The sequence below is a fragment of the Alexandromys fortis genome, unplaced genomic scaffold, assembly GCF_014885135.2.
Source record: "Alexandromys fortis isolate MF-2015 unplaced genomic scaffold, M_Fortis_MF-2015_v1.1 scaffold_96, whole genome shotgun sequence".
In the NCBI taxonomy this organism is placed as follows: Eukaryota; Metazoa; Chordata; class Mammalia; order Rodentia; family Cricetidae; genus Alexandromys; species Alexandromys fortis.
Genome location: NW_026068053.1, coordinates 5,566,171 through 5,584,335, shown reverse-complemented (window position 1 = coordinate 5,584,335; position 18,165 = coordinate 5,566,171). Strand labels below are relative to the sequence as shown.

Genomic DNA, 18,165 nt, shown 5'->3' with positions numbered 1-18,165 from the left:
AACTTAAGAAATAAAAACAATAGGATCAAAATAATATATTGCTCAAGAACAGCTAAGGAAAATAGACTTACCTGAAATCTAGGTCTAGGGAATCTGTCTCCTCACTTCTTTATTTTTGTCTTTATTCTGGAGCAACTTTAGGCTTCTAGGAGAAAGTAAGCGAAGGGCATGGAGCTCCATCAGAATGTCCCTGCTCCTTCTCACAGACCAGCTAGCTTTATTTGTGATTCTGTTTTGATCTCCCCAGACTGTTCTGCTGATCCAGCTGTCAGTTTGACAGTGCCACAGGATCAGATTTACAGTGTCTTGAAATGAGTTCTTCCTCGACTTTGTTTCTCCAAACTGTGGCTGTTTGGATCTTTCCCAGCTGGGCGAGAGGACAATTCTCTGTAATCATGCTCAGAGCTTCTCGGGCTGAGGGGCACATACTGTCCATGGAAGAATCTTGTTAAGATCCAGGTCTAGGGTGGGTCAGGAGATTTTATTTCCCCCTTTCCATTATTGAAAATAGATTCTTTCCTTATATAATATGCACTGCTGATGGTTCCCCTCTCTCTACTCCTCCCACTTCTCACCATCTTCCCTCCCTTCCAGATCCACTGCCCTTCTGTCTTTCATTAGGAAAGAACAGGCTTCTAAGAGATAAAATATAACAAGATAAAACAAAAAGAAAACACTATATTGAAGCTGGACAAGACAAACCAATGGAAGGAAAAGAGCCCAATAGAAAGCACAAGATCAGAGACCCACTCATTTGCACACTCAGGAATCCCATAAAAGCACTAAACTGGAAGTCATATAATATGTACACAGAGGACCTGGTGCAGACTTGTGCAGGCCTGGGCATGCTGCTTCAGTTTCTGTGAGTTCCTATGAGCTTTGCTCACGTTCAGTTTGTGTTTGTGTTCTCTACTCCATCTAGCTCTTACACTCTCTGTACATTCTCTTCCTTGGGTTTCCTGAGCTCTGGAGGAAGAGATTTGACGGAGATACCCATTTAGGGAAGAGTCCTCCAAAGTCTGAGACGAATTTTTAATTTATTCCTTGTGTCTTTCATAAAGTGCATCTCCATCCCATTCATTTCCCATCCCTGCATATCCACCTTCTGTCCTTGCAACATCCCGACTCCAAAATTAAAATAAAATTTAAAAGAAAAAAAGCCTTGGTAGTTGCAGAGTTGGTCGGCCTGCCAGCTCTTCCTTGTCCTCATCATCAGGGTGAGCTCACATTGCGCTGGAGAGTTCAACCCTTGCAGTTATGAGCCAGGGGCAGGAGCAGTTCCTCTGTTTTCTTGTCCTCAGGGTGGGATCTCCATATCTACACCTCAGGGCCTGCTCTACTGTATTGCCCAGATGTGGTGTAGGGGCCACTGCCCTGAGTAATCCCCTGAGGAGGAACGGGGGCTGCTTTCCTGCTCTTAGAGCCTCAGGGTCAGGTCTTCCATCTATCCCAGACACTGAAGGGTGGGACAGCAGGGGTATGGCATCTCTCCCTGATCCATGTCACCACATGAAAGATGAGCAATGGGGACAGATCCCATGATCACAACTCCAGGGCCGGCTTACCCATGCCTCCACCAGCACGATTGGCTCTATTATGCTGCTCAGTTGAGGCACAGGGCCTGCTTTCCCAAGTGTTATAGCTGGGGGGAGGGGGGCAGAGGCTATACTCCTATTCTTATGGCCTCTGGGCCAGCTCTCTCAGCTGCCTCAGACATTGATGGTGGGGGGCTGAAGGGGGCATCATGGGAGAGCTATCCCCATTACTCAGCTGTCATGAGGTACATGTGTGTGCAAGGGATGGCCTAACCCCCCCCCACCTACCCACCCATCAACATGGAGGCAGGGAGAGTTGACCCTGAGACTGTATTCCTAATAACCTCTTAATCAAAATTAATAGTGTTGGATCTACACCACTTTTAGAACTATCATTGGAATTAATGTCTGTCTCCAAATGCACTTAATTACTGAGCAGACTAGTTAAGAATTTGAAGCAATCACAGACTTGCTATAGTTAAAGCATTACCACCATTCCATGTTGGCCTGGGGGAAGGATTTCCCACTAAGAAATTTTACTTGTATAATAGGGGATAAAAATAAGGGTGATTTTGTGACTAAATCCCATGACCCATATAATTTAATATATTGTTTAACATTGTTAAAAGTACAATTTATGTCATCTCTTAGGAAGAGTAAAACTAATTAGTATTCAATTTTCTCAGTACTTGTAATTTTGATGGCTTTTTTCAAAAATGTTTCAAAAGTAGTATTAATAAAAATTTTTAAAGTTGATACTCAAATCTCATTTTTTTGGCCAATAGTTAAAACTCCATATATTGTATAAAAATACAGCTATATTTAGGCTAAATTTTATGTGGTTTTAATGATTATTCAATCAAAATATAATCATATCTTTCATTCCTTTAACCCTTCCCACATAACCTCTCCCTCCACTTCACTTCCTGTCAAATCCATTGTCACTTAGTCTTCATATAAGTTCTGAATCCACTTAATGTTTGTTTGTTTATTTTTAGGGCTGATCATTTGGAATCAGATAACAATTAAGGGACTCATCCTCAAGAAAAACTAATTCGCCCTCTCTGTATAGTTTCTAATCATCTGTAACTTTTTAGAGATGGGATACTATGCTGGCATGTCAACTGGTGTTATCATTGTCCAGGGATTGGTGTTATCATTAATACGGTCTTGTTTTAGCAGTAATATTGTTGAGATTGCATGAGTGAACCTTTCCTATCATAGCTAGAAAACATGATCTTTTCAGCAGACTTTCCTGATCACCTTGCTTTTGCGATCTTTTCTCCCTTTTTTTTCATAGTCCCTAGATATAAGAGTTGTATTGTAAACTTAGCAACTGTTTCAGGGCACCCCAGTCTGTCATTCATTGCATGTTGACCATTTGTAGCTTTCTGCCATATTCTCTACTGCTAAAGAAGGTGTTTTGATGAGAGGGGAGAGCAACACACTTACTTATCTGATGGTATATGATAAGTATTTTGTAATTAAGACTCCTCTTGAGATCTGTGACCTCACTAGCCACAGGTAGTGGTACATTTACATGACCAGACATGATCTCCCTTCTGCTAAAGAGACTTTAAGTTCACAAATGAGAGAGAAGATGTAGAGTTTGTCTTTCTAGGTATGTTTCCTCACTTTATATATTTTCCAGTTCCATCCACTAACTGACAAACTTTATGATTTCCTTTTTCTTTATAGGGTCTATCTATCTGAACTATGTTCTCATTGCCCATTTGTCAGAGGGAGAGCATTTAGAGTTTGTTCACTTTCTAGTTATTTTGAATACCATGGCTATGAACATAACTATGCACATATATGTGGAGAAAGACATCAGTTCTTTGGGCAAATGCCAAGGAGTTGTATATCTGGGTCATATGATAAACTCATATTTAGCTTTTTGAGAGATTTCTGTTGGGAGATACAGACCCTCAGACCCTGAACTTTCTATGACCTCTTGCCTGCTGGAGTAAACAACTTGTTTTCCTATGTTTGCAGCTGCTCTGAGCATGGAACCCTCATGAGTTTCTGATACCAAGGAAGTGGTTTCTGGTGGGCTTGCAGTGGAAAATCCCAGAGCTAGGGCTTGACCATTAGTCAAAGATAGCACTATATAAGCTGTCTGGAAACATAATAAAATTGGCACTCTTGCTTCAAGAGTGACCCATGTCTCTGTGTGTTCTTTAATCCCCAGTCCCTCACACAATCGTGGTTCCAGGTGGTACAGGCGCCACAGATCTCCACACTGATTTGCTGAGTGACTGAACCAGTCTGTAATCCCACCAACAATAAATGAGGGTTCCTCTTTCCCCACATTCTCACCAGGGTTTTTTGTCACTTATTTTGTTGATTTTAACCATTCTGATTGGGGTGAGGTGAAAACTCAGAGTTGTTTTAAATTTCATTTCCCTGATTGATAAGGATGATAAGCACTTTGAGATATTTCTCATTCTTTTTATTTCTTCTAGTTGGAATTCTCTTTTTAGATCCATAGCCCATTTTTAAATGTGTCTTTATTTTATTTTAACTCTTTGGTTTTGTATTTATTTATCCAGGTATTAATCATCTGTCAGATGTATAGCTGGCAAAGATTCTCTCCCATTCTGTGGACTACTCAGCCTGGGTGCTAGGAACTGAACTCGTGACCTTTGGAAGAACAGCAAATGATCTTAACTACTAAACCATCTCTCCAGTCCCAATGATTTTTAATTTTTTGAGTCCACTTGCCTGGGCCTCAGGATGCAGTGATTTATTTGGCCAAGCATCAGCCAAGATGCTGCTGTGGTGGTATTGTTAACCTAAGATTAGCATTTGAATCAGTATACTTTGAGTAAAGCAGATTATCTTCCATAGAATAGGTGCCATCATGGAATCAATTGAAGGTCTTAAGGGAAAATAGACTGAAATCCTCTAACACAGGAAACTCTCCCCCCCCCATTCTAAAGCTAAAAGATGGCATGAATCATTTCCTCTTGCTCTCTCTCTCTCTCTCTCTCTCTCTCTCTCTCTCTCTCTCTCTCTCTCTCTCTCTCTCTCTCTCTCTCTCTCTGTATATCATTTATTATACATATGTAGATACATATGTTATGTAAAGTATTATTTTTGGAGACAGAAGAGTTTATGTTATCTTTAGTTAAGGATTCTCTAGAGCACACGGTAGTGGTTTTGTGTATTAGTCTAGGTCATCCTATACTAACCATTTACTACACAAGCTCCGACCCCACTCTACAAGGAAAGTCTACAGAAGGAGTCCAGTGTCTGATATACCACTCTCCATTTCATATCCCTCTCACCTCAATTTCCAGGATAGGCTTAGTCACAGTTCTTCTAAGTCCCACATCATTGCCTGGTGTCTACATCAATATTTCTGAAACTTACCCACAATAATTACCTTCAGCTTTGATTTTGTCTTTTAACTTCTTTCCCACACCTTCAAGAGATCCTACTTTGAGGTTCTTAAACTATTGGAGAGAATCACATCTTTGGGATCATGCTGTCACTGACCTGGCATTCTTCTGGTAGGCCCCTCTTCCTAAGTATTTCACTACTCTCCAAGGGCACCACAGCACTGTCAGCTATCAACCAAGACTTCTCATACCAGAGCCTTTGGCACCTGAAACAGCCAAATCATAACAATGGTCTGTGTGGTGAAGTTATTCTGTGCTCCTGTCTAGCCAGGAATAGATTCTAGGACACAGTCTTTCCTGGGCTGTATGACCTCTTTGGTGTGTTTACCAAAAAAGTCTTTCTTTTTCTGCAGTGTTGTATAGTTATTTCATATGAACTGAAATGTTCTTGGAGGGATGGAGGCTCATTAAGACTCAGGAAATAAATGAAATCACAAGTCTTACAAAGCTCCTGAAACTTACAAAATTCACAAGTTCACAAGACCCCTCTCCATTTTTATATAAACACTGACAATTGCTGGGAAACAAGGCTTTCTGACTAGCCAAGCTGCCTCAGTGTCAGGGAGAAAGGTCCAGGGATAAAGTGTTCATGAGCTGTCACCCATCCTGAGATGGGCTTTTATGGTGATATAGATGCCTTTGTGTAAGTAATGGTCATAAATGAACCTTTCCACCCAAATAAGTAATCCCTAACAAACTCACCGGTTCACTAAGCTAGGTATGGGTAGAATTATTCCCTTGCTTTGTCATCAGTGCCTTTTCTGGTGTGAATAGATAGGTATTTGTCCCAGTCCCCTGAGGAAAAACCACATAACACACATCCATCATAATAGTTCAGACCTTCATGTATCATACCATTGCATTGTGATGCCTATCATTTGGTTATTGTTCTGTGGTGTCTTTGGTAGAAAATACAAAAGCTCTTTCTAAGATGAAAACACCCAACTGATATCTTTTGTTCTTCTGAGAATTATATTTACAGAATTGCTGTTATTTAAATCATAATAAATGTATTATATAGTTTAACCAGTAGGGTTTGGCCAGAAATGGCAGTGCTTAGAACAGGTGACTATGAGTACTCAGCCCAAACAAGACATCTGCATCATAGCCTTGCAAGGGTCAGGAAGAGGGGCAGAAAGGGTTAAAGCAGAAGCTTGAGTATGGGGGCTGTGAAACACGTCTCCTGGAGTCACGCCCTCAGGAAGTCTCTGCTGTCATGGCTACTGCACAAAGTCAGGTCCATCAACACATAAACATTTTATCACAGGTGTAGAAGAAGCTCAGAAGACTCTTCCCAAGGAACTGTAGCAGAAACAGTAAGCAGGGCACTGGAGGCCACCTTCTTCTCCCTCCCTGTGCTCCAGGAAACAGTCTCTCACCCACACTTCTTATGCCAGTAACCCTCATTTAAACTCAGTGGCTCACAAAGGAAAGATTGATGGAGGAGGAGGAATTATGGGAAAGAAGAAAGGTTTCCAAGGAAAAGAGAGGAGTATGAGAGACAACAGTGAGGGAGGATGAAAATGACCAAAATTCATTATGTACATGTAAATTGTCAAAGACTCTTTTTTAGGAAAAGGGAAAAATGTTTGCTGAATGAGAAAGCTCAGCCCCTCAGTTAACTAACTGACACAGGATATTCCGTCCTCAGAGTTTAAAGCACTGTGTCCATTTATTATGAGCAATGTAGAGGTCTGAACGAAAATTCACACTACTATATTTATGCATGCAGGAAATTTATATTTAAATGTCAATCTAACGTAGAAACTCATTCACAATCTCACTAATAAGAAAACTCAAAATATCCAGCCCTTCTCTAATTCAATCATGTTACTCATTACTCAAATGAGGTCTCAAAAATAAGAAATCCAGAAAACTGCTGGTGTAAATCTATCTTTTACCGTGACTGCTCTAGTCTGAGGTTCACTAGCTCACAGAGTCAGAAGATCTACCATCTGATAGACCTGCTTTGCAGACATACAAATGCTAAAATGCAAACTGTTGGCCCCTTGGGTCCTGTCCATTTTACCTATCTCTGAGGCTGCCACAAGGCCCTCTGTCTACGGAGAAACCAACTTGCCAGTAAATAAAATATTGCCAGACTTATCCTGAATAGTGAACAGGAAGGGAGAATTTGCTGTGAACTGAACTGTGACCGGGAGGCGCTTCACAGCGATACTCTCCCCAGTGGCCGCCGCTGCCTCAGTGCCTTCCTCGTTGACATCCACGTAGGACTTGTGAACAACCTTGGATAAATATAGGCCTTTGTCAGGTGACATTCCAGAGAGATCAGCTGTGGCCACGCTGAAGATGTCCCGCATCCCTAGGGATTTCAATAGGGAGTTTAGGTCATATTTTACTGCAAGATTGAATTTGGGAATGTGAACATCCACTTCTCTCTCCACCATGTTAGAAGAGTTGGTCCACTCTTGAAGCATCTTCACGTTCAGGTGTTTTTCTATCTAAGAGTCAAAATACAGACACATGAGCCAAAACATAGCTTCTGAGTAAAGCAGATGTTTCTGTAATTCACATTGAGAACTGTCCAGCTTCTTGCTGGCTTCTCAGCCTATAACACACGTCAGACCTTCCCTTCCTGTTGCCTATGTCTCCTCTATATTCCCTCACTGACTTTCTCAGTGCACATTTTTGATTTCCCTCAACAGTTAGCCTTTACCTAAGCCTCCCTGCTTATTGCCCTGGCATCATTCTGTGCCTGCTTCCTGAATCAATCCACCATTTCTTCTTGGCCCTCACATCTGAAATTTGGAGTCACATCTTTATGAACTTAGTTCTCATTTGGCTTCTAAGATGCCAGATCACTTTGTCCCACTCCTAATGGCTTCAATCTCCCTGGTGCCCTTTCCTCTTTCTGTTATGTTTCTCCAAGTTCAACATGATACATGCTCTCCTTAATGCCTTTGTACTTCTTTCTGACATATGTACTTGGTTTCCCAAATGGTCCCAGCTACTGACTTCTCATAATAGAATCAAGCTTCATTATTTTTGTCTGTCATTTAAATAATAACATTGGGTATTTAATGCCCTACAGAAAATCCTCTATAGCATTATATACTGTATCATTTTTATTGTTATCATGTTCCAAAGTTCAATACATTTTATTACCTTCCCATTCTCATAATACAAAATAAAGGTAGATTTTCTGTCAAAGTATCTTTCTATTATTTTCATTTGCTAGGTCTAATCCGAGTTATAATAAAAGCAAACAGATCTCAACTGCCTCATAGTTAGCACACTGACGTGTGCTCATATTCTCCCTGGATCAGGGTCTTCTCACTTTATCTGCCCATCTTCTATACATCTAGTGAAATTCACATGGAGAGAGTTCTCTAGGAACATCACCCCCAGCTTCTTCATTCTAATTCATAGCTTCCATAGTTTGCTCATGACTTTAAGAGAAGTTTAAACTGCTTCCAAATTGCTGACTTTAGCATCCTCTACCCCAGCTAACTGCAAGTTCCCTGGGTCTTAATCCCCTCTGAACTGGCCACACTTGTAAGCATATGTATTACTACAGTGCAGTTAGGCTTCTCCTATTCCAGCTCCCTCTGAACTGGCATCCATCTCACTCTCTAATCCAAATGCATATAGCCCAACCAGGCTCTTTCAGGAAACAACCGTGCCAACTGTTAGTCACTGGCTGACTTAGGAACTGACTGTGGCCACCCTGCTGTATGAATCAACTTCCCCAGTCCCAGAGCCATAGCTGTTCTCCTAAGAAACCTCATTTTATGCACTGTTCTGCAGTACTAGGTAGGTCGTGGCTAGGTTGGGGTAAGATGCCATCATCACTTCCAGGTCTCTCTGTGCTAAGAACCTTTGACTACAACCAGGGAAAGGAGACTGAATCCCAATTTCTGCCACTGCTATCTTTCTTCCCTGGCTGTGGTGTTATTTCCTTACCAAATCAGGTTGGAAAAAATAAATAAACGGTTATCCTGTGGTTAGACCAGAACACTTCCCCTTAGCAAGGCTTTAATAACTCTCTAGGGCCCAGGAATCTCATCAGCATGACAAATCATCATTGCAGAACGAGGTCCACTGTCTCATGAAGAATATGTACATACATTTATATTGTATAACGTGGTGAACCTATGTGACTTTTTCAATAAATGAAGTGCTTGTCTTGCCTAAATATAGTCCTAAAGGGCAAGAATCATCCTTAATCTACAACTCCTGGGGAAAGTCTACTAAGCCTAGTCATGAGCCCATGACTGTTCATACAGATATCACAGTACACACAGAGTATTGTGTAACAGTGTGCGTGCACACATACATGCACACACAAACAGCCACATGCATTCACTCACACATATGCGGGGTGCAGGTGGCACTGCTGGGCCTCTACCTGGTTTACATTCGCCGTGCCTACTGGAAGCAAGATGATCATTCTTAGATTGTTGTTGGCATAGGGCAGCTCAAGGACTTGCATCTGTGGTTCCTTTATGAAGGCCAGCTTAAACGTTCCAGTCTGGTACATCATGTCCACAACTGCACTTTTACCCTATTTTTAAAAAGATTGTGTTTAAGCAGTTAATATGTATGTCTACTTTATTTTTACAATAGGAATTTTTGTATTCTAAAGTGTAACTGTTAACTGCACTCTTTCATTACTTTCCTTTGCACAGGTTATCAATTTTGTAATCTTAAAATAAGTCAAAATTAGAGACTATAGAAGTATAATAATATAGGGATGATTGGGGTCTTTAATTAAAAACACAGAGTCTAGCTAAAATGACTTATGTTGGGAATCAAACGGGAGGCTCATTATCTCTTCTAAGCCATGTAGATACTGCCAGGGACAACAGCTTAGTTGTACAGGAAGCAACCATCATGTGAACCTCAAGGCTTCCAGGGTAGAACACTGGGAAGAGACAAGGTTTCCAGTTTTCAGGGAGTCTGTCCAGCCTCATGTCTAGTGAGAAAAGTTACTCACATTCTGAAAAGTAAAAGCCTTCAGCTAACTACAGCAATGTTTCCATGAAATTTTTCTGAATTGTGCTTAAATTATTGCAGTTTTCCAAGACTTGTCATCAGTTTGAAAATGAAATACTTACCACACTTATGTGAAAGGGAGCTTTTACTGTATCTCTTTTCTCGAATTTATTTTTCCATTGTCCCTTGAAATATATGGCACTCACTAGGACCATGACAGAGGAGGGATCAATTGTACCCTTTCCAAATAAGTTTGTGACTTTTCCTTGTAATAAAACAAATAAAAGAAAAGGTGATTTTATTTAGATTAACTTGCTGATAATAGGTATTTGCAAAAGTTGTTTTCTCAGACAATAACTTCTATAGTTTGTATTTAAAAGATCACACCCCACCCCAGGTGAACAAGATGGTTTAGCACAGTAGGTCTCAACCTAGGGGTCACAATCCCTTTGGGACTTGCAAATCAGATATCCTGGATGTCAGATATTTACATTTCAATTCATAACAGTAGCAAAATTGAAGTTATAAAGTTGTAACAAAATAATTGTATGGTTGGAGGTCACACATATGAGGAACTGTGTGTTAAAGGATCTCAGCATTAGGAAGGTGAGAACTGCCTTAGCAGGTGGAAGCACTTACTACTCAAGTCTCCCACTCTATCAAGAGAACTCATGGTAGACATGAATAAGTTGACTCCCAGTCATTCTCTGATCTCCACAAGAGCACCTTGGCACATGCATGATGCACGTGTGCATGCACGCGCACCCCCACCCCGACACACACACACAGACTTTTTAATTAAATTAAATTACCCATGGGTGTGGGAAAGTGTGTGTACATGTGTGAGTATGCCTGTGTGTATTCACATAGACGTCAGAGATCACTGACTGTCACTCCTTAGTTGGTCTCCTATTGGCCTGGAGCTCCCAGTTATTCTGCCTGTCTCAGCTCGCCAGCCAAAAGGTCACAGTAGGCAGCACCATACACAGCTTTTTCTACACAGGTTCTAGGCATCAGACTCGGGTTCTCATGCTAAGCAGCTCTTTATTGATAGGTTATCTCCCAGCCCTTCTTACTTTTTTACTTGTTTGCTCATTTTGTTGTGTTTATGATAGTGGGGAATTTTTATTTGACAGTTTCATGAATACATACAATGAATTTTTGTCTTTCTCACCTTATTATCCTTCTTCAACTCCTCCCTCTTTCACTGAAACAACTTTTGTTCCCAGTTAGTCTCTATTTTTTAGGCTTTGTGTAAGTGAACCACTGAATTTAAACAGGGTTGTTTGCATAACAGTCTCTGTAGCCCAGGGTGTGGTGGAGCTTACTGTTCAGACCGGGCTGTCCTAGAACTCAGTGTATGGAGCAGGCTGTTCTAGAACTCCGTGTAGACCAGGCTGGTCTGTAATTTGCCATCTATCAGGCTGTGCTGGACTTGCTTTGCAGACAAGGCTATCACAGACTTGCATTGTAGGTTGCCCTGCCTTTTCAGCAATATGCCAGGGTTATAGGTGTGCACCTCCATTCTGGGCCTCTTACCCTTGCAGTGTATGATAAGTAGTGCATTACAAATATAAAGACCACTTAAAGCAAAGGCATATTTGAAATCAGGAATTTGTTTGGAAGGTTCCAGAAGTTGTCTGCTTTGTGAAAATTCTGACAAGCTGCTTTGGTGCCTTTCAGTGTGATGAAACCTAGAAACTCCTTTTGGAATGTACCCTGCCATCTGACATGAAGCACAGATAGGCACAGCACCCAACTCTAATCCTAAAGAAGGTTTTAATTTTCATTATAATCCTGAGTCTACCCCATAACTAGCATGTGAAAACAATGAACATGCACAGATGCTTAAAATATGTTTCTGAATGAAGAAGTGAATTAATTTTAATAAAATCTGCTGAATTTATGACATCCCCTTAAAGCAGAAATGATTCACTTTCTCAGAGTCTTCTGCCATATATTGCTTAGGAGGAATGGTCACAAAATGTATTCCAAAGTATGTTTCTAGTTTTTTCATTGTTATCTATCTACCTGCATTTAGAATTCACACTAGTTAACTTCTGCTTCCTTGTTTGCATAGCAAGGTAAGACTTTTACCAAAGGAGCACAGATAAAGTTTGTACACATAAGATAGACATTAAAGTTTTGTGCACATACAGATACATATAAATGTTCACACGCAATTATCCTTACCATTAGTTTTATTCTCAACCCAAGTATTAATACTTCTCCTTGTCTCTTCTGTAGACAGTTCAAAATCAACAGTTTGCAACTTGGCTTGGAACAGTCTCTCAGAACATCTTAAATATTGCTGAAAAAGAAAGGACAGTTGAATGTCAGCACAGAAATAGTGCAGAGAGGTCTGGAAAGAAGGCCATGGAGTGAAATGTAGACGGAGACTGCACTTGCATTTCCTGAATAATCACACAGAAACTATACCAATTACATCATTGTTTGACCAATGGCTCAGGCATATTCCTGGCTCTGGCATCTGAAATTAACCAATTTCTATTAATTTATGTATTGCCATATAGCCGTGGCTTTACTTCATCTTCTACATGTCATGTTTCCTTGGCAGCTGGCTGGCATCTGCTTCACTCTGCCTTCTTTTTCTCTGTATCTTGGCTTGAATTTCCTGCCTTGCTTTATTCTACTAAACTATTGGCTGAAACAGCTTCCTTAACTAGCCAACAAAAGCAACATGTATATAGAGGGACATCTCACATCAGTGAAGCACTTGTTGTGCAAGTGTGAGGAGCAGAGTTGGCATCCCCAGACCCGTGCAAAAGCCAGGTGCCATGCACATGACTCCAGTTCTCCTACAATGAGAAAAAGAGCAGAGAAAAGGGAAATCCCCAGGATCTAGTGACGGGGTTATTCAACGTAAGCAGTGCTGAACAGGAAGAGACCCTCTTTTAGAAAAGATGACAAGAGAGAACAGATACCCAAAGCCATCCTCTGACTTCCACATACACACATGGCTCAGGTACTCACCCGGCTCAGGTACTCACCCCTACAGTTACACACAGCAATACATACACATGAGTACACACACACAAGAAAGATCTTTGTAGCTCAGAATGTTCTAAAGTCCTAACAAGGAGACAAAAGTCTGCTGATCTAATACACTTAAATGGAAGGATGTCCATATGCCCATGAGCACTTGTCTTTAAATCCAAAGATTTCCAAAAAAAGAAAGAAAGAAAGAAAGAAAGAAAGAAAGAAAGAAAGAAAGAAAGAAAAAAGAAAAATACCAGAAACATTTGAATGTTTTCTCATTATATCATGGATTTTTTATACGAATGCATCAAGTCAAAATGATGAATTACATATGAATAGCTCTTTTGCCTGTCCCTATGCTTTCCTGCTCAAGGTTAGAAGGTGAATTATATAGCGACTAAATGACCTCTTACCCCCAGAACAACTGAAAACCACCTCCCTAAACTAACATTTATCTATGTTGTGTCTCTGTCACTGTTTGGGAGAGGCAAAGAGGAAGAAAATTACCAGCTCAAAAGCGATAGCCCTTGACTTCCATTGTCTCAGAGACTCAACATAACACATTTTTGTGAGCTTTTGTGACAGTAGAAGGAAGACTCCATAGTGTCAAATCGCTTCCATCACCTCAGGTGCAAAGGTTCTATTAGAGCTGTGTGACTCCCCTAAGACAGCTTAAGAAACCAAACTGGAAAGACAAACAAATATTTGAAGCTTCCTTTCAATACTTCAGTAATCTTGATCAGATGGAGATGAACCAAGGACACCAGTATTTCATGTTGGTCATAGCAGGAAGAAGGCTTGAGTTTAGATAAGGATCAAATCTAAATCTTATTATCTCAAACATTTGCCAACTGAAATTTTCAGAATCTGCTTTGTAGTCTCTAGAATTATTGGAAGATTTATATCTTTGTCATAGCACAAAGAAATGAAACAAAACCTGTAATGAGTTCAAGAGTGACTTTCCTTGGGGATTATTAAGTAAACACTCAATGAAGCTACACGCTAAATGGCTGAAACCCACCTCCAGTTGTGGAACTAGAAAAAAAATTCTCTTATTTTAAAGACAGAAGTCATATGTATAAATGGAAAGAAAACTCACATTTTTGGCTCCTAGTTGAATACCTCTTGATAGTCTACCATCAAGTGCCTTTGTAAAGACGAGAAATGGCTCTCTCTTTTCCTCCCATCTATAAAGGGCAATTCTTACAAATGACTTCATTTTTGTGTTAAGTCTCAGACCCTAGTTTTTGCAGAGTTTTGTGGATTTTGCAGAGAAGGGGTTTTCGTGTGATACTGCAGAACTCTAAATTCTGATAAAGCCATTTCGCAGAAACCCTAGGCTCAAAGTCAACATTGTAAAAAGCACCCACCATAAGTTCTTCTCAGTCTCCCTTGTCTTTACACTATGAAATTCAGAGGCCCCGGGCATGCTTACCTTATGGAATGTGATTGTCCTCGTCCCATAGATTCTGTTGGCAATGCTGAGGGAATTCATTTGGTTGATTTGGGATAGCAGAGCTCCAAATTCAGAATACTTCCTTCCACCTTGGCTGCACTGGCAGCCGTGAACAAAGAAAAGTGATTGGTTCTTTGCCACTGAAGAATTATAAATAATGAAAGGAAAATATCTGCAGATCAAGATTTTTGCCTTTCAATAAACAGCAGTGAACACAAAGAGATGAACTGCTCAAGCATTTTACTTGACTTCTTTTAGCAAAATGATCTCAGCAGATTGTTTACAGACTCAACAGTATTACTTGCTCCTCCTAAGAGTTTAAATCAGAAGCTTAAGCTTTCATGAACAAAGAGATTCTAATGCAAATTCTGTGGCTGCCTCTGTATTTATATTTCTACGTTCAATGCTCAGTCTTTTTATTCTTTCATATATATAAATATATAAAATACATATATATTTGACTGTCTGTTACTTATATTTTATGCATTGTGTGATCATATTCCACTGTCATCTCTTAAATGACATGAAAGATGTGTTACATGTGTTTAGGTTGTGGAATATTTCTTTAATTGTGTAAAGGTATGTTGCATTTGCTTACTAATGTAAAGATGTGTTACATTCATTCATGCTGTATTTGTTTAGATTCTTGTTAACCCCTTCTTCCCAATTAGTGGGCATGGTCTTACTAGGTAGCCCTGACTTGAATTCATTATGTGTACCAGTCTGGCATTGAACTTGCCAAATCTCCTCCTGCCTCTGCCTCCTAATTCCTGAAATTACAAATATGAACCACCACAGCCAACCAATGTTTCAGTTTTCTAAATGACTATTTAAACAAACTCTTCAGCCTTCACTAATAAGATCTAATATATTCACTTGCTTTATGCAGTAGCAATTCTGCAAAGTTTACAAATGTCATACATATGACTTATGATTAAGAATTCATTGATGCCATCCAAAGAGGTGATGTCTACATTTCCTAAACAATGGTTCCTAATAAATAGGGTTTCTGAAAAGGTTTCGATTGTGTGTGTTGTAGAATATTTAACTGTGTAAAGATGTGGTACATTTACTTATGCTGTGGAATATTACTTTAATTGTGCAAAGGTGTGTTGTATTTGTCTAATGATGCAAGCATGTATACTTTCATTTATGCTGTATTGTTTATATGAAAAGATGTGTTGCTCTTGTTTCACCTTGCTTGCCTAAGGCATCTAAATGGTCTAATAAATGACCATTTAATAAGTATATCTAATTGAAACATTGAATGGCCAAGAGCTAGGTCCAGAGAGAGATAGGTGGGGCTGGCAAGCAGAGAGAATAAGTAGGATGAGAACTCTAGGTTCAAGAAGGGCAATAGAAGGGGAGAGAAGGAGGAAGAGTGGGAGATGTCTAGGGTCAGCGAGAGCTACTAGTCAGCAGACACAGAGTAGAACATACAGAAAGAAAGGTAAAAAAGCCCTGAGGCAAAATGTAGAAAAAGAGTTAAGTTATAAGAGCTAGCAAGAAATGAGCCCAATCTAGGCCAAGCACTCATAACTAATGTTAAGTCCCCATGTCCCAATTTGGGGACTGGTTGGTGGGCCTAAAAAAAAAAAATCTCCCTCTCTCTCTGTCTCTGTCTCTTTCTCCCCCCCCCTCTCTCTCTCTCTCTCTCTCTGTGTGTGTGTGTGTGAGAGAGAGAGAGAGAGAGTACATTTATTCATATACCCAAGCACTATTACAAATGCTACCATGTGAGAATTCTAAGTAAATGAGTGAATTGCTCCTTTGACAATAGTGGGAACCATTGTCTCAAAGAACATGGATGGTGCTACATCAGGCAGCCCTTTGTCAGTAGCTCTTAGTGGACTAACAAAACTACATGCATGGGTGAGTCTGACAGACTCAACAGCAGGCAAAAGCACAGAACAGAAACGTTTGCATGAAGATGACAATGATTAGTTTAACAATTTGGATGGGAAGGCATTGCTGCTGTCATTACTACTGGGTGCTAAACTCAGTCCCCTGCAGTGGTTATTAAGAAGATGATTGGGGACTACAGACAGAGCTGTCTTTCTCACAGACCCAAGAGAGGGTTCCACTCCTCTACTCCTGAACTATGATTTGGGGTTTTTTTATTAATTTTTTTTTCATTTATTTTACATCCCAACCAAAGTTTCCCCTCCCTCCTCTCCTCCTGTTCCTTCCACCTTCCATCTACCCCCACACCCACTCCTCCTCCATTTAAAAGAAGCAAGCCTTCCATGGGAGTCAACAAAACATGGTCTATCAAGTTGTAGCAGGATCAAGCTCCTCCTGCTGCATGAAAGCTGGGTGAGGCTCCCGGCATGGAGAATAGATTCCCAAAAGCAATGGACTATGATTTCTTGATTTCTTAGAGTACGTGATATCTCAGTAATGATATCCTCATACCTCATAAAAGTCCTTCATCTTTGGTTTTAAGAATTCTGAAAAGTTGTCATAGTGGAGCACCTAGGAAAAGAAAAGAAGTCAACTAAAAAAAAAAATAAATAAAATAAAAGAAAAGAAAAGAAAAGAAGTCAACTGGTCACAAAAGTAATGTGTAAACTATAACGCCTGAGAGCTGTGATCACTCTTCCATTTCCGACCAAGACCACTAGTGATAGATAACATGCGATAATGTTATGTTTCAAGTCCTGAGTTAAATCTTTGGGCATCTTATTTAACCCTCCCAACAACTTCATTGATAATTAATACTATTTCTATTTTATGTTAGGGAGACTGAGATCAAAAGGGTGGTCGGGCAGGTTCTAGGAGCTGAACTCCATTGCTGCAGCCACTCTGCCCTTTTTCTACCCTTCAGGCCTCCATGTAGAGCACTGCCTATAGGGAGCCCTGAACAAACGGCTTCCCGGTAAAGTTAAAATATGCAACTACCCTAAGAGTTGTCAGGAGGGATTTTTCTAGAAATTTCAGTAATAAAAACGATTTAAAAGACCCTGGTAGCTGGTGTCATGTGACAGATCACCTTTCCTTTGTTCTCCTGGTTGTAAAATGGAGTTGACAATCTCTGTCTGCTAACAGGATAGTCCTGAAGAAACTTAGTAATAAATTCCTTTTTTAAATTTTATTTAAAATGGTGTGAGGATTTAGAGTTTAAAATTTTTAGAAGGAAAGAATAGCACCACACATGTATTCTCTATTACATTAAAGGCACCAAAATAAAAGTTACTGCAGAATGCCTTAGATATAAAAGAAGTTATGTGTTGTATTGACTTGCATTAAATTCTGTTATTTAAAACTTTTTGACTTTCTCAGAAATATGACTTATCTAAGTATGCCTTTTCATTTCACAAGATGGTATTTTTATAAATAAAACTTGATAAACAAGAGGTGGGAACATGAAAATACCTGGGTTCTGGGGACGTTCTCCTCCAACCCTTACCTTTTCCATTTGTTCAGCACTCTTGCCTCTGGCACCCAGCAGGAGCATGCTCAGAGCATAGAACACAGTGAGTGGAGAAAAGAAGATATTTTCTCCCGCATTGCTACTGCTTAGCTCTTTGAACACATCAAGGCAAAATTCAGCATTCGCTGTGGTGATAGGATTCATGATTTACCAAGCGATGCCTAAGAACAGAGAAGAAATGATTCAGTCCTTGTGTGCTTACCATCTATGCTTTCAGACATCCCCTTCCTGTAGTCTGTGTACCAAATGCTTATGCTCCACAAACTCGAACAATTGTTTTCCCACCAGACTGCCCACATTCATAAGCCTCACAAGACAGAGTGTCACCTTTCCACTCCGTTCTGTACAAGCAACCTGACACTTGCCACAGGTTTCTCCCCA

General features: G+C 40.1%; 1 protein-coding gene across 2 annotated transcripts; it reads right to left on the bottom strand.

The window, feature by feature from the left end:
• Window positions 1-6,999: 6,999 nt before the first annotated feature.
• Window positions 7,000-17,928, bottom strand: Serpinb11 (serpin family B member 11). Of its 2 annotated transcripts, XM_050119726.1 has the most exons (7): window positions 17,761-17,928; window positions 16,767-16,826; window positions 14,331-14,450; window positions 12,089-12,206; window positions 10,018-10,160; window positions 9,309-9,464; window positions 7,000-7,401 (listed from the first exon to the last, which is right to left on the bottom strand). In XM_050119726.1, exons 1-7 carry the CDS (start codon window positions 17,926-17,928, stop codon window positions 7,000-7,002), a joined length of 1,167 nt encoding a protein of 388 aa, XP_049975683.1. The 2 variants fall into 2 exon arrangements, with proteins under 2 accessions (XP_049975683.1, XP_049975685.1); XM_050119728.1 differs by lacking the exons at window positions 10,018-10,160; window positions 12,089-12,206.
• Window positions 17,929-18,165: the final 237 nt, after the last annotated feature.

Bases quoted from the DNA above. Each gene is read 5' to 3' on its own strand.
- Serpinb11 (XM_050119726.1), bottom strand. From the start codon at position 17,928: ATGAATCCTATCACCACAGCGAATGCTGAATTTTGCCTTGATGTGTTC. The intron at 14,451-16,766 runs GTATGAGGATAT...CACGGCTGCCAG, and splicing joins AGATGAAGGACTTTTATGAG to TGCAGCCAAGGTGGAAGGAA. The intron at 9,465-10,017 runs GTAAGTATTTCA...TTTTAAAAATAG, and splicing joins CTCCCTTTCACATAAGTGTG to GGTAAAAGTGCAGTTGTGGA.